This window comes from Sciurus vulgaris, assembly GCF_902686455.1.
Source record: "Sciurus vulgaris genome assembly, chromosome: 1".
NCBI classification, from domain to species: domain Eukaryota; kingdom Metazoa; phylum Chordata; class Mammalia; order Rodentia; family Sciuridae; genus Sciurus; species Sciurus vulgaris.
In genome coordinates this window covers 8,297,244-8,324,524 of record NC_136461.1, presented here as the reverse complement: position 1 = coordinate 8,324,524, position 27,281 = coordinate 8,297,244, and the positions used below count along the sequence as shown (strand labels likewise).

General features: G+C 58.1%; 1 protein-coding gene across 1 annotated transcript; it reads right to left on the bottom strand.

Annotated features, from left to right (window-relative positions):
• Positions 1–112: 112 nt before the first annotated feature.
• On the bottom strand, positions 113–23,986 carry PLOD1 (procollagen-lysine,2-oxoglutarate 5-dioxygenase 1). Its single transcript, XM_079143014.1, has 19 exons — positions 23,821–23,986; positions 17,344–17,435; positions 16,255–16,388; positions 15,661–15,824; positions 14,508–14,620; positions 13,594–13,657; positions 12,172–12,269; positions 11,462–11,563; positions 11,124–11,255; positions 9,362–9,483; positions 8,048–8,152; positions 7,625–7,750; positions 7,322–7,463; positions 5,941–6,054; positions 5,260–5,325; positions 4,642–4,746; positions 3,362–3,508; positions 2,043–2,168; positions 113–989 (listed from the first exon to the last, which is right to left on the bottom strand). The coding sequence occupies exons 1-19, from the start codon at positions 23,894–23,896 to the stop codon at positions 834–836; spliced, it is 2,184 nt and encodes a 727-aa protein (XP_078999140.1). The 5' UTR covers positions 23,897–23,986; the 3' UTR covers positions 113–833.
• Between the last annotated feature and the right edge of the window lie 3,295 nt (positions 23,987–27,281).

Genomic DNA, 27,281 nt, shown 5'->3' with positions numbered 1-27,281 from the left:
GGAGTTTATAAATGCCAAGGAAGTCATAGGGCCCCGGGTTTGGGAACGAACCAGGGCTCCAAACCCCACCCCACCCACCTCAACACCTGCACGCTTGCCCACACCAAGGGCCTCCCATCCAGTGGTCTGAACAACCTTTTAATAGAACTGTCCTATTTCTGATGGTCCCTCTCTCCAGAGGCAGTGGGACATGAGGGGCCCAGTGCAGAGTGGACATGTCACTTCCCTCCCCCGAAGGTCAAGTAGAGGATCCGGCTGTGGCACAGATGTCTCTTCTGTTCCCTGAGAGATTTTCTGAGTTGCTCTCTCCAGGGGACAAAGCTTGGCTCTCAAGACAGGAGCCGGGAGGAAGGGGCTTCCCAGGTCCCAGGCCGAGGGGAGGAGCCTGCATCTGTTCCGGTCTCTGGGTCACCCCAAAGCTTTCAGTAGAACCCGTGAAGCAGCAGCTCCACCTGAGGAGCCCTGGGGTGCGGCTTCTCCGGCCGGTCGGAGTCTGTACGCAGCACGGGTGGCCCTGTTCTGCTCAAGTCCTGCCCTGGGGAAGAACTGGAGGACGAGGAGCTGGGTTTTTCTGGGCGGATGAGTCACAAAACAGGAAAGTGAGCAGTGTCTCCCGGGGCTGGGACTGCCACAGAAAGCCCCGCCCCATGGGCTGCTTTGTCTCTGGCTTGCCATCAAGATCTCTTGATCTCTCGGACTGGCGACCAGCAGTTCCAGGAGCAAGAGGGAGTCAAGAGCCTGGAGGCTGAAGCAGGTTCCCGACCTGAGGCCCCAGGGGCTGCTGGGGAGTGGTTGTCAGCAGAGGATCTTCTGAGAGCGCCAGGTTTGGCCGGCTAGGGATCCACGAAGGAGACGGCGATGTAGCGGGTGCCCTTCGTGGTGGGGAGCCCCTCGTGGTAGTGCGTGAGCCGCCCGGGGTGCATGAGGGTCCAGCCTTTCCGTGGGGCTCGGATGGAGCAGTTATAGCGCAGGAAGCGACAGCCCCCTCCCTGGGAGAGAGAACCGTCAGTGCCGGGGACAGAAGCTGGGCCCTCCTCCCCACCCGCTACCCCGTCCCTTCTCCTGTCTGTCCACCACTGCTCAGTGGCCCTTAGCACAGCCAGTCTGGGGTGCCCTGTGGAGTGACAGACACCAGCTGCCTAGGGAAGGCACAGGGCTCAGACTAGGAGATTGAGGGCTCTGGCCTCGGAGTCAGGCCGCAAATGTCACCTCCCCCCTTTACAAACTCTGATTAATGGGAACCTCAGAGTCCCCTCTAAAGCAGGAATGAGGCTGCCCTGGCTTGCAAGAAGTAAATGAGATGGCAGGAGAAGAGCCCAGGACCGACTCGTCCAGGGCTGTCCTGGGCACCCCTGGCCTCTACCCAGTGGACGCTGGAGCACCCTTACAGTTGTGACTACCCAAAAAGTCTCCAGGCACTGCCAACGGCTCCTGGGGGGCAAAAACTGCTCCTGGCTGAGAACCCCCAGCTTAGGGAATGCCTAGTATAGTTTAAGGTCTCAAAAAATTCAAATTGTTTTTACAGTGCCCACCCCTGGGCCAAAAATACCCCCAAAAAACGAAGCCCTCAAAAACAGTAGCTTAAGGAGAGAATGGAGGTGTGGCTGGCCAGCTCCCTAACTGACCACATGCAGAGGTCGCCCCCACTTGCCCCAGCTCTTCCTGCACCCCACACCTCGACTGACGCCATCCCCCCGGCTCCTGAGGCAGCCCTCTTCCTTCCCACGGCAGAACCCGGGCCCCTATCATTGGTGAGGCCCTTCCTTGAGTGATTATCATGGGCGCACACTCGGACACGAGGAAACAGAGAGGCCAAGAAACGAGCCCAATGCCACAGAGCTGTCTGGGGCAGGAACAGAGCAGTCTAGCGCCAGGCCTCCTGGCATTCAGGCTGTCACCTCTAAAGTCTCCTCCCTCCTGCCAAATTGTGCCTCCAACCCACCTCTTCCAGGCACCGCTTCCCTCTGGCTCTTTGACAGGGCTCACCCTGCACGCGGCTCACCAGCCAGCCCTCTCCCTGCCTCTGGCCTGGCCCTGCTCACCTCGTAGTCCTCCCCGACCCGGTTGAGGGCAATGTTGACGGTGAAGGTGGAGGCGTCATGGTGTGGCATCAGCGAGGGCTGCTCATCCGGCTTGTAGCGGACGACAAAAGCCAGGTCGAACTGGGCCTGTGCCAGAGCAGAGGGACAAGAGAGCAAGTGTCAGTCAAGAGAAGCTGCCAAGGGCCGGAGGGCAGGGGTACACAGCAGGGCCCCACCCATCTGCTGGAATGTCGGCCCAGAGCCACATCCTCCTGTGCCTAGAAGCACCTGGCACGGAAGAGCCTCAAGAAAAACATAGGGAAAGAGGGAGGGAGCAAGGTGGGGGGAGGAAAGGAAAGCAAGAAGGAAAAAGGAGGGAAGGGACAGGAATGAACCTGATCCTCACAACGCTTTTCAGGCACCACAGGGAGGAGGAAGCAACTGAGTGAGTGACAGAGAGAGAGCCAGAGATGCGGTGAACAGACAGGAGTGCTGGCGCTAGAGAGAAAGCTGGGGAAGTGGGCGCACCAGCAGGCCAGTCGGCAGGTCGGTTGGGGGGTTTGGCGGTGGGCTGGTGTAGGAGCCAGAGTTCAAGGACAGAGGAAGAATTCCAAAGGGGTAGGGTCTGAGGCGAGCGCAGTGTCCTCCTGGGACCTGGTCGCCTTCTGAGGCTCCACCCCCACATCCCTGTGGTGGGGAGACCCCACTCCTTCAGATGACCAAACACCCAAGCCTCTTCAGGTAGCTGGGGCTGCCTTCTCCCCAACTTGCCCTGGGGCCCCGCCTTCCCAGGCACTCCACCTGCCCATGTCTGGCTCCGCCCAGACACCCCACCCACCCCATCTGGCCCCACCCCTCCCCTGTCTGGCCCTGCCCCTCCCAGACACTCCACCCAACCTATGTCTGGCCCCGCCCAGACACCCTACCTACCCCCATCTGGCTCCACCCCTCCCAGCCACTCTACCCCGCCCATGTCTGGCCCCGCCCAGACACCGTACCCACCCCATCTGGCTCCACCCCTCCCAGGCTTTGCCCCGCCCATGTCTGACCCCGCCCCTCCCAGCCACTCTACCCCGCCCATGTCTGGCCCCGCCCAGACACCGTACCCACCCCATCTGGCCCCACCCCTCCCAGGTACTCCAACCTATCTGGCTCCACCCCTCCCAGACTTTCCACCCTGTCCTCATCTGGCTTCACCCCTCCCCTGTCTGGCCCCGCCCCTCCCAGCCACTCTACCCCGCCCATGTCTGGCCCCACGCAGACACCCCACCCACCCCATCTGGCCCCGCCTCTCCCAGGCACTTGACTTGGCCTATGTTTGGCTGCATTTGGGGGCTCACCCGGGTGTAGTAGCCGGGGTAGAGCTTTTCCGTCATGGGGGCGATGTACTCCACCAGGAACTTGTGCCACTCCCGCTCAAAGTTGATCTGGTTCATGTGGATGTCGATGGTTGGCACATTTTCATAGCCGCCCTGGATGCGGTTGTCCTGAAAGTGACCCAGGAGATTGTGGCCAACAGAATTCTAAGACGGTCCCTCAGACCCCCCATGCCCTGGCATGTAGAGTCTGATCCCCTCCCCCTGGCCTGAGCACAGGATAGAGCTTCATTACATTATGTGGCAAAAATGGAGGGGTTTGCTGATGTAATTAAGGCCTTAAATCAGTTGACTTGGGATTAATCAAAAGGGAGTCTGGGTGGACCAGATCCGATAGGGAGGGTCTTGGAGAGAGACTATGTTTCCCACTGGTCTCAAAAAAGTCAGATGCCTCCAGCTGCAGGGACATGAACCTGCCAACAACCACGTGGACTTGAATAGGACACTGAGCCTCAGAAAAGACACCAACCCCATCTGACCCTCAATTGCAGCTTTGAAAGACTCTGAGCTGAGGACCCAGCTAAGCCAGATCCCTGGCCCACAGAAACCAGGAGTTAATAAATGGGTGCTTTTTAAAGTCACTAAGCTTATGGTCATTAGTCACACAGCATAGAAAACTAGTTCCATGGGCTAGTTAGCTCAGGCACTGGGGTCCAAGGACTGGCTCTGTCACTTGCGCACAAGGAACCCCAGAATGCATGAGCTGGAGCTCCCAGAGACCTGCCCAGCCACCAAAGCACATGGATTAGGCAGGTAACCAGAACCACAGGACAGTCCAGCTGCTGGGTCAAAGGTAGCCCAACCTGTGAGGCACCCTGGCTCAGGGCCTGTTTTGTCTTTAAAAGCAGTGCTTCATGGGATTCCTGCTTCAGAGAACCTAGCTTCTGGTGTCCAGGTTCATGTCTGATCACCACATCTGATGCCCTTCACTGCCCATTCCTTCCCTCTGCCATGCACAAGTCGGGCAGAAAGCCAAGCCATTCTAACAGTAAGCCAGGAATTGAAAACCTAGCAACGGTACAGTTAAGGCAGCTCAAAGTCACACAGCGGTAATGGCTGCTTGGGGACCAACCCTCCACCTCCAGTCTCCCAATCCCTTTATTTCCAACTGTCTTGCAGGCACCCCAGCCAGCGCCCCCATGAGAAGATCCCAGAGTCACTGGCTACCTAGCCAGAAGAGCCCAGAAAGCAGTGTAGGTGGAGGGGCGCCCCCTGCAGGCCGGCCCAGACGTCTGGAGCCCTACCTTGTTATCGCCCATCGACCACTGGCCAAAGTGCTCCATCTCTTCCACCAGCTCGTCACAGGCTGCCTCAGTGAAGATGGGGAACCAGTAGACATCGGGGCAGGGCTGGGGAGAGCAAAGACCCGGTCTCAGGGGTCCACAGGGCTACCCCTGCATCTCCCCTGTGATGCAGAGCCTGCTGCAGGGCCCTAGTGAGCTCCATGTCCACTACACGGAGAGCCCTCTGGGACCCCTGAGTGACCCTGAGGAGCAGTGGCTCTCGACACTGCACAGAAAGGTGGAAGCAGAGCTCAGCGATGGGCCTACCCAGCCAGGCTTGCAGAGTGACCAGCCCCAGGATCACGAAAGGCATGTGCACACCCAGGGAGCGGAGGTCAAGGGCCCTGGGGGAGGGGACAGGGAAGAAAGGACAGATGCAGCCACTCCTCACTCCCAGCAACAGGGGCCACAGCAGAGACCCCATTCAGAGATGCTTCCCTCTTCATGCCTCAGCCAGGGAAGAGGCCTAAGGGCCTTGAGGCCCCCGCAGGCTCACCCGGAAATGCCAGCAGAGGGGGCCATCCCCCCACCCATTCCTCTTGCCAGCAGCAGGCCGGGGCTCTGACTCTGGCAGCTCACCGTCTCCACCAGCTTCCCCGCCAGGGCCTTGGTGTAGTTCTCGTGGATGTACTTCTCCTTCCAGTCCTGCAGGGTGGGAAGCATGCTGGGCACTCGGGTCTGGACGGAGCCCGGGGGCTCAGTCCACAGGATGCTCCACGAAGGGCACTTCCCACAGGCTCCTCCATAGGTGAGTGGGTACGTGCATGCTCAGGGCAGGTGGCCTGTGCCCGCTGGGCGTGTGCATGTGTTGCCCACGTGTGCCCACAGGAGATGGTGTTCGTGCATGTATGTAGGTGTCCGTCTGTGTATGTATGTATGTGCAAAATGCCCGTGTCAGCTATAAGCTCCCAACATCTAGGAAGATTGTCACAGCTGTCTGCTTGGATCATTATGACCCCCTCGGGGGCAAGACAGGCTGAGACAGCATACCTACCCACTCTACAGCTAAGACAAGCCAACCCAATCGAGGACCTAAAGGTGAGAGGCTCAACCAAGTCACACTTGACAGATCTGGGCCTCAAACACAGGCCTCTGAAGTCTGGTCCCTCCTCCACTAGATGGTGCCGTCTCTGAGGAGCCCTCCTTATCTGGATCCTGCCCTTACTAGCCCCCAGGGCAGGGGGAGGCTGGTAGCCTACAGGCCACAGGGTCATGGGAGTCCCTTCTGTTCCCAGCCCTGCCACCCAGTCCAGGACTCACCTCAGGGTTGCTGAACACCTCCCAGAGATCATTGTGGAGGTGGGTGGTCTGGTAGCTGTCCAGAGAAAGCAGGTGGCCAAAGGTGTGTCGGTTGGTCAGGAACATGAACACCTCCTGGGGACAGCAGGCCTGATTGAAGACACCCTGGCCCACCCCTTCCCCGGCATGCCACCAGATTCCAGGTCACAAGACTAGGGATGGGTAAGTGCACACTGCCCCCAGGTCCCCAGCACCTGGCCCAGGCCCACCATCAGGTGGGCAATCAAGGAAGGCCTCCTGTGGGACTAAATGGGATGAAACAGGAACATAAAAGAAAAGGACTATGTTCTTTTATTTTGGCACTGGGACCCAGGCCCTCATGCATGTGAGGCAAGCGCTCTACCAAGCACTGTGTTCTGATCCTAAACTTTTGCTCACAGGAAAAAACCTCCCCGTATTGTCCTATTAAACCAACCAACAAACAAAAGTCAGTGAGCCAGGTGTGGTGGCCACACTGTAATCCCAGCACCTCAGGGGGGCTGAGGCAGGAGGATCCAAGTTCAAGGTCAGTCTAAACAATTCAGAGAGACCCTCAGCAACTTAGCAAGACCCTGTTTCAAAATTTAAAAAAATATTTTTTTTAAAGGACTGAAGAGGTGTGGCGTGGTGGCGCACACCTGTGATCCCCGTGGCTCCGGAGGCTGAGACAGGAGGATCGAGAGTTCAAAACCAGCCTCAGCAACAGTGAGGCATGAAGCAAATCTGTGAGACTCTGGCTCTAAATAAAATACAAAAATAGGGCTGGGATGTGGCTCAGTGGTTGAATGCCCCTGAGTTCAAACCCCAGTACCCCAAAATAAATAGATAGACAGATAGATAAATAAGACTGGAGACATAGTTCAGTGGTAAAGTGCCTCTGGGTTTGAACACCAATAATCACAAGAAAAAACAAAAAATCACAGGGGCTGAGAATGTAGCTCGTGGTAGGGTATTGGCCTAACATGCATGAGACCTGGGTCCATCTCCATCATCTCCCCAGAAAAATCACAAAGAAATATGGAGGGGGGCTGGGAAGCAGAAACCGAGTGTGGGGTCTCCTGCATACCTTACCTGGACTACATTTAGGCAGAAAGTTAAGTTTCCTTTAGCCTTCATCAAAAATATAAATAATATAAACAGTGTGAAAACTGAGTTCACCAAAATGGTCTCTGCAGACCCTTAAGGACCACCCTCAGGTCCAGTGCCCCATGTACCTACACCAGGCCCTGGTGGCCTCTGAGGGACCCTGCTGGACTCTCAGGTACTTCCCATCCTACAGTGCAAGGGAGCCCACAGAGCAGGTCAGAGCTGGAGGCCAGCTCTCCCTGTCCACAGACCCCTGTGGCCGCCCAGCCTCACAGACCTGCTGCCGGATGTTGGCACAGAAGGCCATGTCTGGGTCCAGTTTGCTGTGGTGGAACAGGTCCGTGTGCTGTAGCTCAGCCCGTAGGGCGCTGCCCTTGATCAGGTAGATGTTGGAGATGTAGGGCACATTCCAGACACCGCTGAGGCAGACAGGAGGACAGAGGGTGTCACAGGCTGGTCTGTGTTTGGCTGCAGTTTTCCTTGCTTGAGGGTCAACAGAAATTTGAGGGCAACCAGGACAGGAATGCCAGGGAGGGAGGTCCTGCAAGCCCAGGAGCTGGAGGGAGGAAGGGGCACTCACACACGTCGCCCCTGCACGATGTCCACGTAGTCCTCAGAGCGGGCATAGTAGCCGTCTGCACTCAGTGCCCCCCAGAAGTTGGACCACAGCCTCCCATGGCGGGTCATGAGAGGGGCAATGACATTCCTGAGAAAACAGGCACCTCAGTGGTAGAGGGGGCAGAGCAGACAGAGATGGGGAGGGGGCCACCTGCTCACGGGGCACCTAATGGGGCGGGGGCTCTGTCTGGAAGGTCATTTGGCTCATCGGGTCCCTCCCCGCCACAGGACAGACATTCTCTACCAGCCCATAGAGTTGCCAGGTCGGGGTCCCATAGCCTGGGTCACAGGCAAGGCCCAGAGGAAAGCCATGGGGCTTCCACCCTGCCTGGACTTCTCCTGAGCATGGTCCAGGGCACGGCCAGAGCGCCCACCCCAGCCTCACTTGTTCTGCTCGATCAGCAGCCTCAAGCTGTCGGGCTCCGTCAAGGCCACGTCTGCGTCCACACTGAAGTAGTAGGTGCAGGCACGGTCCTGCCGGCACAAGTCTCTGTGGGAAAGAGAGGACCCAGGGTCAACCAGGCTGGTCCTGGAGCCACCCAGCAGCTGCCCACATCCGTGACCATGATTTGTCCTTACAGTGTACCAGCGGAGGGGCCACAGAGAGGTCAGCCAGCCCTGGGGCATGACCCGCTGCCTCAAAAGTCCAACCAAGTGGGAGCTCCCACCCTGCGCTCTCACCCTCACAAGACAAAGGCCTAGAACTTGACAACCGGCATCAAGTGCCCTGAAAACCAGGCACAAGGGACAGCGCAGGCCAGCAGACAGGTCCCCGCACCACCAGGGGCAGGGCAGAGACGTGGAAGCCTTAAAAATGGGGGCAGGGGTGTCCTCAGTGGTAGAGAGCTTGCCTAGCATGAGCGAGCCCCGGTTTCCATCCCCAATGCTGCAAATGAATAAATGAATTAGAAAGTGTGTCCTTTCCGTCCGTCTGATCCGTGGCTCTGCAAACTACGGTCCCTGGTCCAACTCTTCCCACTGGTTTTGTACCATTTAGGAGTGAAAAAAAAAAATGATTTTCTGTTTTCCAATAATGGGGGCAGAAAAAAGAACATAAGATTACATGGAAGTCAAATTTCAGTGTCCCTAAATAAAACACTGTCACACTCATTCATTATGGGACATCTGTGGCTGCCTCTGTGCTGCAAGGGCCGAGCCTGGCAGTTGCGACTGATGAGCCCACAAAGCTGACCTGTGAATCTATTTCCTCTCCGGTCCTTTGGAGGAGGCTGGCCAAAATGATCTAGAATGTCCCATTCTTCCATGATCAACACAAATTACTTGTACCTCTGTTTGGTCGTTTTAATAGTAAAGGGAAAAAAAATCAGGAGTCGTTTTTCTTATTGTCAGCTGTTGTCTTTTTCTTTTTTTCTTTTTTTTGCAGTGCTGGGGATTGAACCCAGGGCCTCGTGCTTGCAAGGCAAGCACTCTACCCATTGAGCTATCTCCCCAGCCCTGTTGTCTTTTTCTGATCCTCCAGCTCTTCCTCTTCCCCTAATGACAAATGACAGTGTGTCTGCCGCCTGCCCCAGAGCCCCGGGGTTGGCAGGAGGGAGACCATTTCCCTGTTTGACAGACGGGAACCCTGAGGCCTGGGGAAGGCCGAACCACGCTGAACTCCTGACGCCCAGCCTGCTCCCGACAGCCCGGCCCATCTGCCTGCCACCCATCAGCGCAGAGAACCATGCTGGGGACTCACGCGCCCGTGTTCCTGGCATCGGCGTTCGCCAGCCGCACCTCGGGGCCCACCAGCTTCACGGACTGGTACTCGCCACCATGCTCTGCCAGGAACCGCTCCACCTGGGCCTTGTGGTGTTGCTCCTGGGGCAGGAGGTAGGGTGAGGAGGACTCAGGCTCCACCCCAGGGACCACAGCACCTGTCACTGCCGGGCTGTCCCCCTTCACCTCCGGCACACGCCTGTTACCTGCATTCCTGTCTCCAGCCCTCTGCCCAGGCCAGGCCCTCTGCCCGAACTGCCCTTCCTGCTATCCTCAAGCATCCTCCCTGACCAGGCCAGGCCTGCAGGCCTCTTCAGAGCCCCTGACGTCGGAAGAGCATCCCACCTGACCCTGGGCCCACGCCCAGAGTCACTGTCCACACGGGCCTGGGGTGCAGCTCGGGAAACGCCGTTACAAATTGTGCCTGTGATGGGGCCTGGGCTGTAGCTCAGTGGCAGAGTGCTTGCCTAGCATGTATGAGGACTGGTTTTGACCTTAGCACCACATAAAAATAAATAAACAAAATAAGGGCATTCTGTCCATCTACAACTACAATAAAAAAAAAAGTTAATGTATATAAAGGATTATGAACTTTAAAAAAAACCCCAAATTGTACCAGGTGATCCTTGACTACTACGTGACCAAGGAGAGCACAAACCAGGGCCCCTGGCATAGGGGGGTTTGGAAAAGCAGGGTCTTTAGACTCGAATTCAAGGTTCAGAACAACCTTGGCTCTGTAGGATGAGTGTGGGACCCTGGACAAATCCCTTTGCCTGCTCCACTTCAGCTTCCTCTTGGACAGAAGGGCAGGCGCATCCCTCCCCAGGTCACTGAGTCAGACGCAGCACACAGTAGGTCTCAAGACCACCTGTGACAGTTCTTTTCTACACAGCCACAGTTCACCAGTAGACTACTTGCTCTCCAGGGAGGCTGAGAGCCTCACAAGGCAGGGTCAACACCCCTTCAGCTCCTGGGGGTGCAGGAAACAGGTGACAAGGCAGGGAGCTGAGCTGTGTGCTCGGGGCAGGGTACACACTGTAGGGCTGAGAGGACATCCAAAGGGTGGCTGCAGCTGGCTGAGAAGACTCTGGAAGACAGAGCCTGGCAGAACACAGGTCTGGGAGGGTACTGGCGTCACAGTTGGAAAGAGCAAGGCTGAGAGGCAGACTTTCTCTGGCTGGAAGGAGAGGCCAGGGAGTCGGCTGGGGAGCTGAACCAGGTGGGTCCCCAGCAGCAGCCTCAGGCCCTCCCCGGTTCCCCAGAAGGAGCATAAGGAGTAAAATCCAACTGGACTGTCACCAGATAAAATCAGAAAGCATTAATTGGGGCAGGATGGGCAGGGATGGAATCAAAAACGACAACAGTTAAGAGACCTACTGCATTGTGCTTTGCACACTGTAGGTACATTTTTATGCACTTCAGAGGTAAACTTCTTAAACCCCAGCAGCTATTCTATGTGGTTGGTACCACTATTAACCCTACTTTTTAGATGAGAAAACAGAAGCCCAGAGAGGTCAAGGAACGTGTCCAAGATCACACAGTCAATAAAAGCAGTGTTACTGGGATTCACGCTCAGCCGTCTGACTCGAATTAACCTAGTGATCTGGGGACACTGCCCACATCTACTTCCTTTTGGCTCAGATAAGCATGGTTCAGTCAGATCCCCAAGGGCTCAGGCCAGCTCATGAGGCTATTTCCTTGCCCCAAGCCACACGAAGACCCTCAGGGTGCCTGCTACTCACGTGGTTGTGAATGAAGAGCCGCATCCGTTTCCGTGGGTAGTGGAGCCGCAGGAGCCGCTGGAAGAACAGGGACAGGAACGGCGTGGGCTGCTCAATGAACACCCCGACCAGGACCGTGGGCAGAGCGTCATCCTACGTGGGGGAGAGGTGGCTCAGAGTCCAGCAACTTCCAGTCACTGCTGGCCACCAAGCGCCCAGCATGGGTGGAACCAGATGAGGGGTAACCCCTTCACCTCCCACCAGAGCCAACAGTCTATTCCAGAATCACCGCCCTCCTCCTCCATCTTGGGGGACCGAGCCCTGCATGTTCCTGGGCTCAGGGCTGGCCCCAGCCTCACCCCAATGCCCTTGAGGCTGCGAAGGCCCTCGTCACACACGATGCAGCCCGTCTCGAAGGTCCAGAACCGGGGGATATAGTTGCCCAGGTAGTTCAGTTGCAGCTGTAGAGGGGACATGAGGTTGAAGAGGAGTCCCCAGCCTCCCTCACCTGCGGTCACTGAGTCCCTCCCTAGTCCCTGGTGAGTCCTCTCCTGCCCTGCACAGGCCCTGGAGAGAATGTTCCATCCCCCAGGAGCAGAGCGGCTGGGAGGTGGTCCAGAGGCGAACCTGGCTCCCGGGCTCCAGGGGAGCAGAGCCCGGGGCAGTCAGGACACCTCCGTCCTCTTACACGCTCCCCTTCCTCCCGGTCCTGCAGTTCAGCTGCAGATGGCCGAGGACACAGGAAAATGTTGGGAGCCACGGGCAGGTTCCTCAGGAGCTACATAGGTCCACCCTGTCCCCGAACACAGTGCACCCCAGGCCCCTGCCTAGCACCCTAAATGTGGGGACCATCTGTCCTCTTTGTAACTGACCATGACTTAGCCTCTGGTGAGATGGTCAGCAAATGTCCACCGAGGGAGTAACGGACTCTGACCCCAGCTAATGCTGGGACAGCGCTGGCGGCACTGCCGAGGCCCAGATGGGGACAGCGGACTCCTAAGCGAGCACAGCAGGGATGAACGCAGATGCAGAGACAGGTGGCCTCCTCCTGCCCGGGGCCCCTCCCTACCTTGGTGGGCCCATTGCCGTGGATCAGGACCGGGAGCGTGTCATAGGCCAGGTTCCGCGCTCTCACGTGGCCCATTTCAAACTTGAGCACCACCTCATCTGGGGGGCAGAAAGCCAAGTGCCAACTAGGGTCAGACCCCCAGGCCAAGCCTGGGGGCCATCAGGTGACGTCCCATCACCCTTTGAGCCTCAGTTTCCCCATCTGTAACATGGGGCGATCCCTGCCTCGTGGGCGAGTGGGAGGGTCCTGTGTCCAGCAAGCACTCGGCTGCCCTCGGGCCCCTGGGGTGAGCACAGATACCACGAGCCCACACCTGCGATTTCTTAATGGAACCAGAAGCAGGAAACCAGCACACCCCCGCTCCAGGCTCACACCGGGAGCCCTGGGCAGGGAGAGCCCCGCAGGGTCCCCAGACCTGTGCCCTGACCCTGGCTGACCGTCACCACACACAAGAAAACGGGTGAAGCTGTAGACAGTGTAGAACGCTTGGAGGTCTAGTCTTCTCAGTGGCCTGAGAGGGTCTGCGGAGGGAGGCCTTGCAGGGTGGGGAACCAGGAGGGCAGCCCTCCAGGCAAGCTCCTGCAAGATCCAGGGGAGTGACCTGGCCCCACTTCTTAACCTAGGTCTGGGAGCCAGGAACCACGGGCAGCAGGGCAGCAGTTCTGCCTTCCTCTCTTTCTGTATGGAGGGTCGAACCCAGGGTTGCTCCTCCACTGAGCCACACCCTCAGCCCTTTTTATTTTTTGTGTTGAGACAGGGTCTAAGTGGCCCAGGTTGGCTTTGAACTTGGGATCCTCCTGCCTCAGCCTCTCTGAGTCGCTGAGATCACATGTGTGTGCCACTGTATCCAACTATGTTTCTGGGAGAGGGGCCAGAGCCGCCGTCAGATCCTCAGAGGGACCTCACGTGATCACAAATTAGGGATCTGGGTCACTTCCCGTTTTTAAAGACAGGAAGCTGTGTGTGTGTGTGTGTGTGTGTGTGTGTGTGTGTGTGTGTGGAAAGGCACACTGGAGATCACCCAGCAAGACCTGTGACAAAGCCAAGCAGTGGCATCACCAGCCACGGACATGAGCCCTGGCCCTGGGTGTTTGCCACTTCAAGTGCTGTCCGCCATTTCCCTTCCAGCTTGGTCCCCCACCCCAGCCTAGGAATCCTAGGAGGTGGGAGGGCAGGGAAGGAGAGGGGGCCCTCCTAGAAGAAGGCCCAGAATCTCTGTGCCACCACCCAGCTCTGCCATGTGTCCCCTTTCTCTACCTCCCAAGAGAGGCACGGCTCTGCCCCAGGACAGCCAGATGGTCTCTGGGACCTGGACATCCCTGCAGGCAACCAGCGAGGCTTAGGCCCTGCCGGGGAGCCTTGTTCCTGCCTCTCAGGAAGCACCTCCTCACTCTGGCTCCCGCCGACCCCACGGGCGCTCACCCAAGGCTCCGTCCAGGTTCTGGAAGATTCGGCAGCGGTGGTCTAGGGTGATATTGATCTGCTCCTGTGGGAAGGAGAGCAACCAGGCTGCAGCAGCCAGAGGCCCTGGCTGAGGCCGGGGCCTGAGCGCACCCAGGCGGGGAGCCTGTGCCCGTGCTTGCTCTGCCTTGGCACGTCACGGCAGCCCCGAAGCCAGCCAGCAGCCGAGCCCTGGGGTCTACGGTCTCGGGGCTCCATTCACAGAGAATCAGGAAATCACAGAACTGGGAGGAACAGAGGAAGGGGCTGGTCCAACCACAACGATGACAGCCTGGGTAATGACCAACTCTTGCTTGGCTCCTCACCGACGCAGATCACTAGCCTACGTGTCCTCTACGGACATATTAATTTTATCCTCACAGCATCCCTATGGGAAAGTACTCTTGCTTCATTTTCATTTTATAGTCAAGAGCCTAACCACTCAGAAGCTTCTGGCTTCTAAGCCAAGGGCCTCCCCCATCCCCGCAGCTTTCCCACCTCCCACTCTTTATCTACATGCTCTGCCTCCTCCCAGCAGTCCTCTCGGATTAAGGGAGGGTAGCTAGTTAATGTCACTGGCTGATGAGTTTCCAACATCAATGGTACCCACTAAGCTGCACCTGCTCAGTGCTGAGCACCCACAGGTGCTGAATGGATGGACTGGACCAGGAGTCTAGGGAGAATGGATCTTGGCCTTCCAGCCTCCAGAACCATGAGCAATGGATGCCTGTTGCTTAGACGCCCCTTGGTCTATGGTCGTCCGTTGCAGCAGCCCACTGACTAGGACACCGACCCAGCGGCCCCGGCTCAGGGGGACTGTGAGCAGTGCAGCCTGGCCAGCGGGATCCTGGCCAGGAGTCCCCAGCCTCCTCTCTTTGGCCGCTGCCGCCTCTTACCCTCTTCTCTGGGTCCAAGAAGATCTTGGTGTAAAAGAGCTGCTCACTGTCACTGTCCTGGCCCTCCCACTCGGCCACCAGTTTCCTGAGGCTAGGAGCATAACCGATGAAGCCTGGGGAGTGTGGGGGGACAGAGACACTTAGCTTCTGGCTTCTAAGCCAAGGGCCTCCCCCATCCCCGCAGCTTTCCCACCTCCCACTCTTTACCTACATGCTCTGCCTCCTCCCAGCAGTCCTCTCGGATTAAGGGAGGGTAGCTAGTTAATGTCACTGGCTGATGAGTTCCCAGCATCAATGGTACCCACTAAGCTGCACCTGCTCAGTGCTGAGCACCCACAGGTGCTGAATGGATGGACTGGAGCAGGAGTCCTGGGAGAGTGGAGCTGGTGGGGTCCAGGTTTGGAGCCCCTTGTATATCATGATCTGGTAGAGATGGCCCAGAGAAGGGCAGAGGCTGGGCCAACATCACACAGTGCTCGGGTAGCTGAGTCCTGGCAAGTGGGGAAAGCCCCCACAGGCTCCCTGGCTAGGGTGTGGACTTCGAGAGGTGAAGCGAAGACAAGCGGCACACCTTGGCCCCTGAGCCAGGCCAGGTCGCCTGGACTGTGCTAACCCTCTGGGCCAACAAGACAAGTGGCTGTCAAGGCAGACCTGCTGCTCACAGAGGCCTGCGGGCTTTGTCTGCAGCCGGAAGTCACTGAGTGCCAGCACGGACATGCATCCTTTTAAAGGCCTCGGGGCTGCTGGGTGGAGAGCAGACTGGAAGCGGGAGAGGCGGAGGGCGGAGCAATCGGAAGCTAACTACAGAGGGCCAAAGGTCAGGGTGAGGATGGGGTCTGCAGGGTGGTGAGCGTGAAGCCATGAGATCAGGCTCGAGGGATCTGGAAGATCTGAGAGGTCTTGCAGAAACGTGAGAGACACGACGTGAAATGGGCAGGAGGCGGGGAATTGGGAGAAATCCCCAGACTGCAGGCTTTGCCCACGCAGCTGAGAGGCTGTTTGATGATGTGACCCTTTGCAGGGGGAGCAGGTCTGTGGCTAAAACTCTTCATGCTGCTCTGCGTTCATGACCTGTGATGTCACCCAAGGGCCCCTCAGGAAGGCAGGCTTGGGGGATCCCTCTGCCAGCCTCATGCTCACGCAGGTCTCTCACCTCCAGAGCCCAGGAACCTCTTGCCGTCGGAGACCACCGGATACTTGGCCTCCAGCCTGCGGTCCGGGTAGATGAGCTCTTCAGCCGAGAAGACCACCTGGCTCCGGGCTTGCCAGAACTTTTTGAGGAGTTCCCGGGGCCCAGAGGCAAACACCACATCGTAGCTATGGCCAGAGCAGGGAAAAGACAGAGGTGAGCTGGGGTCCAGGGAGGGCACCAGCAGGAGGGCACAGGGACCGAGGAGCCCCACATATCTCCTTCCTCCCCTGCCAGCCCTGGGCCGTGGTCTGCCCACGGTCTCCAGCCCTGCCGGCCACTTCTCCGTCCCAACTCCAGGCAGAGAGATGATCCCCGTAACCCACGGCCTTGTCACGCTCAAAGCACAAGGAGCAGGTCACCCCTCCCACCTTCTCACCAGGATTGGGAATGGGCTACACCAGACGGTCTTATCCTGGGGTCCACGGATCCCCTAAAGCCACAGAGTCTTGGCTAGGGTGAGTCTCCTCATCCCGACAGGCAGGAAGGGCCTCATTTTAGAACCTTCTCTCTTGCCCTCTGGTGAGGGGCCCAGTCAGGAAGCTCCGGGCCACCTACCTATCTATGAAGAGAATGACCAGGTCCTCCTTGTCGGCGTGCTTCTCCAGAGCTTTCTTCAGCAGCCGGACCTTCTGCCCGCCACCAGCCGGCGCCCCCCTCTCCACACTCCAGTCCTCTCCCAGCCCCAGGGCCTGCAGAGAGAGGCCCCTCAGCCTCAGCTTTTGGCAAATAAATATTTTCCCAGCCAAATTCCCACCCCCAACTGGGCGGTGAACATCTCGACCCCTGTTTGCAGGAGACCTCTGGCCCTGCCCTGTGGGAAGAGCATTCTACCTGTATGCCAGGCTGACCTGGCTCCCAGGGGTCATGTGACCATGCCTGGCCAATCAGAGGGTCCCATTCCTCCTGCCCTTCCATGGCCAGGTTTGAGCATGTGACCCAAGCCTGGCCTACCAGCCTTCCCTGGGACTATTCTGTTGACATTAAGGAAAGGCTGTCTGGCTCTGATGAGGTTGAGAAGCTGGGGCACACCGGTCTGTGGCTGCTGGTCAACGGGCCACCATGTAGAGAGAGCATGTTTGCTAATGAAAACAAGCAGAACCTAGAGACAGAAGGACAGGGCCCCCTGCTCCAAACCCTGGATCCAGCGAGGCCTGAAGCAAACCTTTGCTTCAATGCTCATGCACGTGAGTTAATGCGCTTCCTTTCTGGTTTCAGGCTGAGCTGCGTAGGCAATGACATCAGGGTTCTTGTCCACCATTCCATCCCTAGTGTCTAACACTGGGGACACAGAGAAGCAACCGCAGGGCTAAGCCCCACAGACAGCAGATGGGGAACACCACGCCTGTGACCCCCCGACTGGACGTGTTTCCTCAGAACTGTGTTCATAGGGAAGGTCTCTACATGATGATCCCAAAACTCCCAGGGGAATTTGTGGAAATGCTGATTGCCAGGCCCTGCCCATTACCCAGGCCCACTCAGGCGAGTCTCCCATGAATTTCTCCAATCTGTCTTCTGTCCTAGCTGGTTTTTGTCCCTCAGCTTCTGGAAGCCTCCTTGTGGCCCCAAGTCTGTCTCAGAGGCTCTGCAGTGTGGGGTTCTCCCACCACCCCTCGCTGTCTCTGCTGTGCCCAGGAAGCCCCTCACCTGGATCTTGTAGTTGAAGAACTGGGCTGAGCGCTTGAAGCGGCGGAAGCCCTCGGTCTCTCTCGTGGCCACGGTAAGGACGAGGAGGTTGTCTGTGGGCAGAGGACGGGAATGGGAAGTTAGAAGCAGAGGACAGGGAGCAGGGGGGTCACAGTGACTCATCAAATCCTGGCAGCACGTGTCTTCATGGCAACCCAAGGCCCGCGTCGGAGGGGGTGCACCCACGCTTACTCCACGGGTTCATGACAGAGCGGGCACATGACCCGGGTCTCCCAATTTCCTCCCAGGCCTCCTGTTAGCTGGTAACTACCAATGTGTCAAGCAGTGTCCACAGGAGAGGTGCTAGTACCCCGCCGCAAAGAGCTGAGCCTCTGGCTTTAGGGGGCTCAGGCCTCGCGTGCTGGCGGAGGACTGTTCTGACCACGAGAAGGTCTCTCCAGCGGCAGCTGGATGTTAGCCCAGGGCTGGCAAACCCAAGGTCCAGGGGCCACGGCTCCCACGCCCACGCGCAGCACAGACATTGCTAGCTACCCAACAGTCCTTCTCCCTGCGCCCTGGATTCTCCAGCATCACTTCAGGCTGAGCCGGCCAGAGTGGAAACTGCTTGAAATCCCTGTCAATCGGGTCCTGACGTGGCCACAGCAGCAGCTACTACCTTTAACAAGGGACCTCGCCCGGGCTCTGCAGTGTGGCTTTGCTTCTGCAACAGAACTGTCTGGAAACAGCTCTCTGGGCAGCAGGCCTTGGAGCCCCAGGGAAGCCCCTCTCTGACACTGTGAGGCCGTGTTCTCCAAGAAGGGGGGTCTGGAGCCGGCCTGTTGCTCAGACTTGTGGCTCTGCCCCTACCAGCTATGAGATCATAGGCAAGTCCCTGTCCTCCCTGAGACTCAGCTTTCCCCTTATAAAGTAGAAATAATCTACTACCAGCCTCCCAGGGACGCTGGACTAGTTAAATAAGACCAGGCACGTGAGATTCTTTAGGGGACACACGGCACACACCAAGAGCCATCGCCAGCGCTGACCAGAGAGGCGAACGACTTGCCTGGCACTCCAGGCCCTCCCAGGCCAGGTGGCGTGCTCATCGGTCACCTGCACCGGCTCTCCTCCAGCCAGGGGTCTTGCCACTGGGCTCCACCCCGTCCCACCTGCCTCCCTCTGTGTCCCCTTCCTCCAGGACCAATAACGGTGACACCCCCTTCCCTCCACTGCCTCTGTGAAGGCCTCCATTCCTCCATTCGTCACCATTCCTCTGGGGATCTTCGCTCCCTCAGCTTCTCGCTCTTCTGGGTAAAGATGAACCAAGCAGCCAGGCCAGCCCCAGGCAGGTAAGGCCCTCCCTCCACCCCAGCCAGGAGGAGCCTGGGCGCAAAGAACAAAGGGGGCCATCTGGCCAGAGCTGGTGGAAGCTGAGCAGTTCTGCAGGCTGCTGGCCCCAGAGCAGGGGGCACCCAGAGGGATGGGCAGGCGCCGGCTAGGGTGGGCCAGGGGAGAAGGGGGCTTCTCACACTTGGGGAAGGGCTCCCCTGGACTCCTGCCAGGATGACTGTCTCCCCCAGGTGAGGAGAACGCGTAGCCAGCAGCTCTGAGGCCCTCTTGCCAAAATGGGGTTGCTGGGGGACAGGAAGAGTGTCACATTTCACAGATGGAAAAAGCCAGCTTGTGAGATTCTGGACTCTGGGGAAGGAAGCGGGCTGCAGGGGTGGAAAGGGGAGCGGCGGGTCTCCGGCTCCCATCTCCAGTTCTGCTTCCAAAGGACAGGGACTTAAAGGCTCACCCTCCTCTACACGCCACATGCCGCCCTCAGCACTGTATACGCACCAAACCTGCTCTAAAGTTAGGAAACAGCTTGGAGGCGTCTACCTGCCCCAGGGAGCCAGGATGTGGTGGCACCAGGGCTGGGACACAGAGGCCAGACCCAGGGTCCCCTCTTAACCTAACTGCATGCACTGCTCAGGCCTGGCATGGTGGCCAGAGGGCCCATCTCTCCCTCTAAGGAAACTGTCCAGCTGGGTCATGGCCAGGTCCCCGCCATGCCAGACTCTCCTCACATGCCCACCGTCCTCCTCCCCAGCCTGTCTCTTTCTCGCTCCTGCCTGCTGCCAGGTGCCCACCCTGGGGCCCTGAGAAGTCCTGGGCTCCCTGGGCTGTGGCAGCGCCTGCTTCCCCAGGCGAAGGTCCCATGAGGTCAAGCGGCTCAGCAGCTCTCTGCATACCAGCATGGCAAGGGAGGCTGTGCTAGCCAATGGCCCGAGGCCTGAAGTGGGCCCAGGACCCTGGGGTTTTCCTTAATTTCCCAGGTGACTTCTGTGTCAGTCACATTTGGGATCTATCAGGCCAGGCCAATACCAGTCCTCTGTCCCTGGGCTCCAATGCAAGAGGTGAGGAGGTGGCTCCCAGCAAGAGAAAGCAAGGCAAGGCTTCTCCCAAGGGACCCTGGCATCAACCCCAACACCCCCAGGAAAAAGAGCGCCCCCATGACCCTGCCTGCACCCCATTCCCTTGCCTGTCTGCAGCAGCACTTTCCTAAGGAGACCCCCAGTCCACCACCTCCAGGAAGCCCTCTTTAGTCTATCCCCTTACCTAGCCTCTCGGCTGCCAGTGGGCGACAGGCCTGCTGCTCTTCCCTTTGCAGGACCAGAGCCACATCTTTCTTTCCTTGGCCTCCCTCTTCCCCGCCCTGGCTGGACGGCCACCAAGGCGAGGTGCGCTCCCTGTCTGGCTGCGAGGAGCAACCCTGGAGACGATTCTAAAGAGCTACATGGCTGACCCCCGGGAGAGGCCACCTGCTACTGCAGTCCTTATCGCATCAGCGCCCCCTGCCTGCAGCAGAGATGAGGAAACCGAGGCACAGAGAGGCTAAATACCTGCCCAAGGCCACAGACCTTGGAGTGAGATGGGAGCAAGCTGGCTCTGCTCTCAACCTCGTCAGGATGCCAGAGACTCCCCGCTACAGACTGAATCCAGCATTTCCAAGGCTTCTCTCCGGCCTCCCAAGGGGGGCACACACTCCCGGTCTGCAGGAAGGCCTGCTTCCAATCCCTGGTCAAGCTGGCCAGAGCTCTGGACAGCGCGCAGGCTGTCAACGTGGAGATTCGGCTTGGACTTGGAGACACCAAGACCCGCCCACCTGCTTTCTGTCAGCTCAGCCACTGGCCTTGAGCTCAAGCCAGGGGCCACGTTGGGCCTGGCACCCACAGAACTCAGCCCCCCCAACTGCTGGCCAGAGCCCAGCAATGATTTCCCCAGATGGACGAACCGGTGATGCAGCAGAGATAAATGAGATGCAGAGCGGGGCGGGAAAGACAGACCGCTGGGCAAGGAACTCGGCCGCTCTGGGTCCCGCCCGCCTCACCCTACTCAACGGTCTGGGAATAACACGGAGAGAGCACTTTTCTGCAGGGACTCCCCTGAGGGTGCCTGGAGCCAGTCTGTCAAGTGCTGGGCACATGGTAGCACCTGGGTTCCTGTCTGAGGAAGGAGTCTCCCCTGAGAAAGGGAGCTGGGCAGGGGGGCCGGGGGGGGGCATGCTGAGAGCTGAGGAGGTCCTGGAAGAACAGGGTCTCTGGGGTTCAAGAAGACTGAGACCCCAGCTCCAATTTAGCTGGCCCATCCTCCCTGCAGCTCCGGCCCAGGCAAGGGAACGAGTGGTCAGTGCGTCCTCCATAGGTCAGGACACACCCAGGCTGTTCTGGGGGGCGGGGGGCAGGAATGAACAGAGCTCCTCCCAGCCTCACCCCTAGCCCCTCCCCAGGCCTTGAACTGGGCCTGGTATAAACAAGGTCCTGCAGGAGGGCAGGATGGGGATCCCTGTGCCTGGGGCCCTCCGGGCTCTGGCTGCCCACACATTTCTGCTGCCTCCGGTCACTCAGCACCCGACCCCATCCAGCTGGCTGCCTGACTCTTGGCACTCTTCCAACCCCGTCTGGGGAACAGCAAGACCTGGGACCCCACCCAAGCCCAGCTGACCTCCCCAGGGGCTCTGACCTTGTCAGGTGTCCTTCCCTCCCTGTGGCCAAACCAAGGTCTGCAGGGACAGGTGTGGGCCCACAGAGGGCAGGAGATGGGCCACGGGGCACTGGACTCACTCTCTCGGGCCTCCGGCGTCTGCCTGGCGTGGCTGCTCTGTTGAGCCTTTTTCCATCTCCCCCAGTACCGGGCAAGGTCTCCTCCCTCAGACACGAGGCTCCCCGGGAGCAGACTGGGCTCTACTGAGGAGCTCTGCGTGCCCTCTAATTGGAAGCCCCTTCAAAAGTGAAAAGTGCCCATGTGTCCCTCCCTCACTCCCATGTGCCCATGTGTCAAGTCATGGGTGTTCAGATGAAAGGTTAGACACGCTGCTGAGGGCACTCCACACCCCAGGCCGACAGCAAGTCCCCTCGCCACCTCAGGTCCCACTGTGTCCTGGAGGGGCATGTGGCCCAGCCCTGCACCTGCCCTAATCAACACTCCCCATCCCAGCCACCCGCCAAGGCGAGGAAGCAGCAGCCTCCCTGGGGGCTGCTGGCTGTGCCCTCCCTGGCTCTGGACCCTGCAGGGAAAAGGACATCCCACTCTGTTCTATGGTCCAGCTGGCAGAAGGTCTGGGGGAGCAGGCAGGCTCCCCTCAAGCAGCATTTCCAGGCAGAAGCCTTGCAACCAGAGGTGGGGACCAGCAGGAAGGAGCTGCGTACTGAGTCCCAGACACTGAGTGACTCCACCTGAGGCCAGGTGTTGAACCTCACAGGGCCTCCATCTCCCCATCTGTAAGCGGGCATCTCCTCGCCTATCACAAGAGTCTAACGGGCCTGCGTAGCTCAGAGGGAGCCCGTCATCTCGCGGGGTGAGGCCCTGGGTTCCACCCCTGGCGCTGCCAACAATCAAGCCTAAACCGAGCAAGGGAAGCAGAGCGGAGCCACCTCCTGCCTGGCGAGGGGTGTCTGCTGCCGGCTAGGCAACCCAGCCCTTCAGCTCGGCAGCCTTTGTGCTGGCCGCCCTGTATCTGCACTGCCCTCCTCCTGTCACCGCTGCCGTGGGGGCACCTGAAGTCCTGCCATCAGCTTGGTCCGTCTCTGACTCTGGGCTTCAGCGTGGGCAGCTGCAGTTCTCTCCTGGGATGGTCTGGGTGCAGGAGACCCCCAGCAGAAGCAGGGAGAAGTGAGGCCCAGGAAGGAGCCTGTCCTAGGGCTCCTGTGCCTGGCCAGCGAGTGGCCCTGGGCGGGCACAGGCCCTCCGCACATAGCAGCAGCCCGACCCTGTGCTCAGGGCCTGTCTCAGGGAACTTCTCTGACCTGTGTCACTGCCCTGGTGGGGTTCTCCAGGAAACCTGGCCGCCCTTGGCCCAGGACAGGAAAGGCCATTTGCGGAGGGCCTTGAATGAGCCAGGCATTGAGCTGAGTTCTCACGCACCGGCCTCGTCCCCTGGAATCCTTCAAGAGCGCTCGGAGTGAGATATTATCACCCTGTTTGGCAGCTAGGACACTGAGCCTTGTGGAGGTGCCAGTGGCTCCACCCCTGGGAGGTGTGTGGCCCTGGGGACAACCTACCACAAAGAAGGTGTCTGAAAAACAGGGTTTCCAACCCTCCCCGGGTCCCAGGGTCCTAGAACCAGGTTCCTTCTGCTATCCCAACACCCCCCACGCTGAGGATGCTCCCAGGTCCTCCAGAAGGGTGAACAGGGTGCCAAGGAGGCTGTGGCCAGTGGCTTTGCTTGGCTCGGATGGGCTCTTCAGGGCTCTCCTGGAAGTGGACAGCACCAGGGAGGGCCGAGGAAGACAGAAGCCCCCTCTCGGAATAGTGGGGCACACCTGGAAGTCCGATCTGCCTTGGAGAAGTAGAAGGAGCAGGGGACTCAGAACAGTCACCCTATGGCTGGCAACCTGTCTGGGCCTCAATTTCCTCACATGCCAACCAGAGGAAGACCAGGCTGGCAGGAGGCTGCACAGAGCACAGAGAAGGGGGTGGTTAAAATGCTCCACAAACGTGAGCCACATCTGTACCTTCTGGGACACCATCTCCAAGGCCTAGTGGCTCCGGGCTGGGCCCTAGAAACAGACATACCTGGGGGTGACTCCTGCTGTCCAAGGCCCACACTTATCTGCTCTTGGCCAAGTGAACGAACTGTGTAGCCTCAGTTTGCCAAGCTAGGAAATGGGGATAATAGAAGGAAACATGGTCCCAGCGCGGCGATCAAGCTTCGCGGGTGTCTGGTCGAGGTGAGTCCATAAATAGTAGCCAAGTGGTTATTACTACCAACGCTATTACTATTGGCCAGGCTCGGTGCTGAATGGGACGTGGGCTGTCACCCTGTCCTGCCCGCTGCACGAAGATAGGAACCTCAGCCCCAAGAGGGGAAGTGATTTGTCCAAGTCACCAGCCCGCAAGTGGACAAGTCGCCGGAACCCAGCCCGGGCTCCAGGCCTCGGGTCCACACCGGTCCTTTCGGGGCAGCGGGGACGCTCGGCCCGCGCCCGCCCCGCCCCGCCCCGGCCGCGCCCTCACCCTCCGGCTTCGCGTCGCCCTCCGCGGGGACCAGGAGCAGCCAGCCCAGCGGGGCCAGGAGCAGCAGGGGCCGCATGGCGGGGTCCGAGGACGGTCTGCCTGCCGGGCCGGCGGCGCTCGCAGGACTGGAAACTTCGCGATGGGGCCGCCGGCTGCTGCCACGCACTGGGCCCGCCCCGGGGGCGGCGCCGCGCTCCGCCCGCCCCGCAGGGCTGTGCCGCCGAGGTGCCGCGCCGGGCCTCCCCCGGCTGGGGCGGCTCCTGCGCGGGTCCCGGCAGCTCCGGGGTCCTTCCGCCGGCCTCGCTGCTCCAGCGCTCTCACCACCTCCTGGAGGCGGGGGAGACCGGCCACAGTATCCAGCCCCGGCAGCCTCCGCTCGCTCACCTGGAATATAAGCGGAGCTTCTGATGGCATCTGTGCGTCGGGCTCACGGGGTTGGGGGATGGCCTGGAGCGCACTTAAAGCGACCCTAGGGACAAACCCCGAGAAAGTCAGCTCTTGGGATTTCATTAGTTCTTCCCCAAACCCAAGGGGAGAGGATCTGAGCCTGGGGGGCTCAGGGATGTGGAGGGAAGCGTGGGGCCCTGGCTGTGGCCCTGCAGGACGCTGGAAATGCAGAAACCCCACTCCCACCCCCAAAAGGAATCACTTAACCTGGCTCTGTGTCCCTGAGAGGCAAACTTCTGAGCCAAGGAAAATCTTGCTTTGGAGGTTAAGCAGCTGATGAGTGAACGAACCAACGAATGAATGAACTGAAAGGCCCAACAAACAACTCAAGGGTTGTTGATCCAGTGCAAGGGCTCCTGATCCCGGTGTCAACTAGGGGCATCAGCCTCTGGGGGAAGTCCTCCTGTCCTTGGAAGAGACCTCAGAAGGGACCCAGAAGTCTCCTCTGGCAAATTAGACTTTGGCAGGGAGGGCAGAGAGGAATGTGGTGGAGGTCCATGACGTCATAGGCCATGCGTGGGTGCTGCTGTGCCTGCGAGGACACTCTACTCACAGGACACTGTGATGTGGTCCCACTCAGTAAAGACACGTTCTTATGCATGGAGCTACTCATAGAGACCCTGCTGGGCCAAAATTACAGTCCAATGTTGCAGGGATTATTTCCAGGTCATAGGATTCTTTAAAACAAGCTCGTGTGTGTGTGTGTGTGTGTGTGTGTGTGTGATCCATATATCATTTCTAGGTAATTTGCTTGTGTGTGTGTGTGTGTGTGTGTGTGTGTGGTGCTGGGGATTGAACCCAGGGCCCTGTGCATGCGAGGCAAGCACTCTAAGCTGTATCTCCAGCCCCTTCTAGGTAATTTTTGTTTTCTTATTTCTATTTTTAAAATTTTACAACAAATACGTAGTATTTGTGCAATGGAAACAAAAGGAACACGTATTATTTTTAGGAGACCGTAGGATTACGGGGAATCTTGAAGAGCCTCTCACGGCGCAGATTTGCTCATTGTACAGATGGCAGAAGTGAAACTCAGAGTTGACCCTGCAGCAAGCTCAAGATCGCGAGGCAAGTCAAGGGAAGAGATGAGAGCAGAATGAAGGGCCTCTGCTGCACAGCTGGGACCCAGGGCTGGGAGTTTCTGCAGCTGGGGACAGTACTTGGTGCCAGAATCCACCGGATGTTTTGAATTCAGGAGGTTGCAGACTGAGATTCCAAACCCTCAAAGGAGGAAATGCAAGGAAGAGCGGGGACAGGACAAGCCAGCCTGTGCTGATTGGTTCCATTTTCGAAGCTCTCTGTCTGGTCAGGCTCACAACAGCCTGCAGTTTGGGCAGTATTGTTCCCATTTGCAAAATGAGGAAACTGGGGCTCAGAGAATCGAAGCACTCAGCTGATCCGGGACCACAGTAGCATTGGAACCCCGCTCCAACCGCCTGTTCTCTAGAGTTCAATGATGCTGATGGGCTGTGGACAGCAAAAAATTCTTTGGCAGTGGTATGTGGCCCAAATCCCCAGGATCATCATAAATCAGGAGGGGGAATTATTCTTGGAGGCTGCTGGCCTCCAAGGAGAAAGGATTCACTCTGGCAAAACCTGCCCTCCACTACTTTTGGTATCTGTTTCCTGTTTCCTTGAGCAAATTGAACGTGGTCCAAGCCTCATCCAGGAGGCCTGTCTCTTTAACCAGTGGTGGCCGCCACCCAGATGTTACTCCCTGTACGTGCAACACGTGCTGTGGATAGTTAAAGGCACAGGACTCAGCTTTACAGGGAAGGTGCAGAGATAGCCAGGCCACAGGACAGCGGCCCAGGGTCACAAGGCTTTGCTGGGGTTTAGCCTTTTCTTTTATTCATTTTCTTTGTTGGCCTGAGAAAGAGCCTTAGCTCGGAGGGACAGACATACTCTGTGCTGCCAAATGGACAGTCACCTCCCCCTGGCATTTAACCCCAATAACAACAATATTAATAACAACAACAATAATAGTTTTCAAACTGTTCCCTTAAGTTAAAAAAAAAACAAAACATGAAAGTATATGTCATATGCTACAATTTCTATGTAAAGAAAAAACATATGGATATATCTACAAGCAAATAGAAAATTCTCCAAGGAATCTGGAAGAATATCCAATGAATGGGTGACAGTGGCCGCACGGGAGGAAGGAACTGATTGACTTTTGTACTTCTTGAATTTTGCACTTCTTGAATTTCGCATCATGGACAGGAGTTGGTGTTGTCTAGTCAAAATAAGCTAAACAGTAAACAATCCATTTAAACCAGACAATGTGCCAATTGTACCATGAACTAGTCCAGCTGAAGTCTCAGAGTAACCCAACTCTGCCTTATGATCCCCATTTTATGGATGGAAACACAGAGGCCCAGGAAGGTTAGTCAACTTGCTAGCAAGGGGCAGGGCCAAAATTCCACACCCAAGCCTGATGCCCAGCCCTTACTCTAGCCCCCTAGCTGGTGGCTATGCAAGTCACTGTTGGCTGTGAGCGTCACTCCTACCTGCCTTAGGCTTTTGGAGAGTTGGGGTAAGGAGTCCAGAGCACAGTGATGGGCCTTTCCTCTGACCTGGGGACTGGCTTCCAGGAATTGCGCCCTGAGAAGTGGGCCAAGATAGGTGTCTGTTACACCAGCATTTGTAGCAAAAATACTTGTACAGGTTTCCACACCCGAATACTTCCCGTGTGTCTGTGTGTCTCACACCACGCTTGCTTTCCCTGCATGAACTTGTCCACCCTCAGAACCACTAGCCTAAAGGCACTGATCATCCCCGTCACACTGAAGGGATGAGGCCCGTCTGGTCTGGTCTTTCACAAAGGGAGGAGGGTGAGAGGGATGGATCTATTGCTTTCTGTAACAGTAGGTCATGGATTCCCATGCATCCGTGGGGATATCCCGTGGGACGTGTGAACTCCCAATAGGATTTAAAAATTTTTTTCCCTCTTGAGATGGGGTCTGGCTGTGTTGTCTGGGCTGGCCTCAAATCTCCTGGGCTCAGCCTCCCCAGTA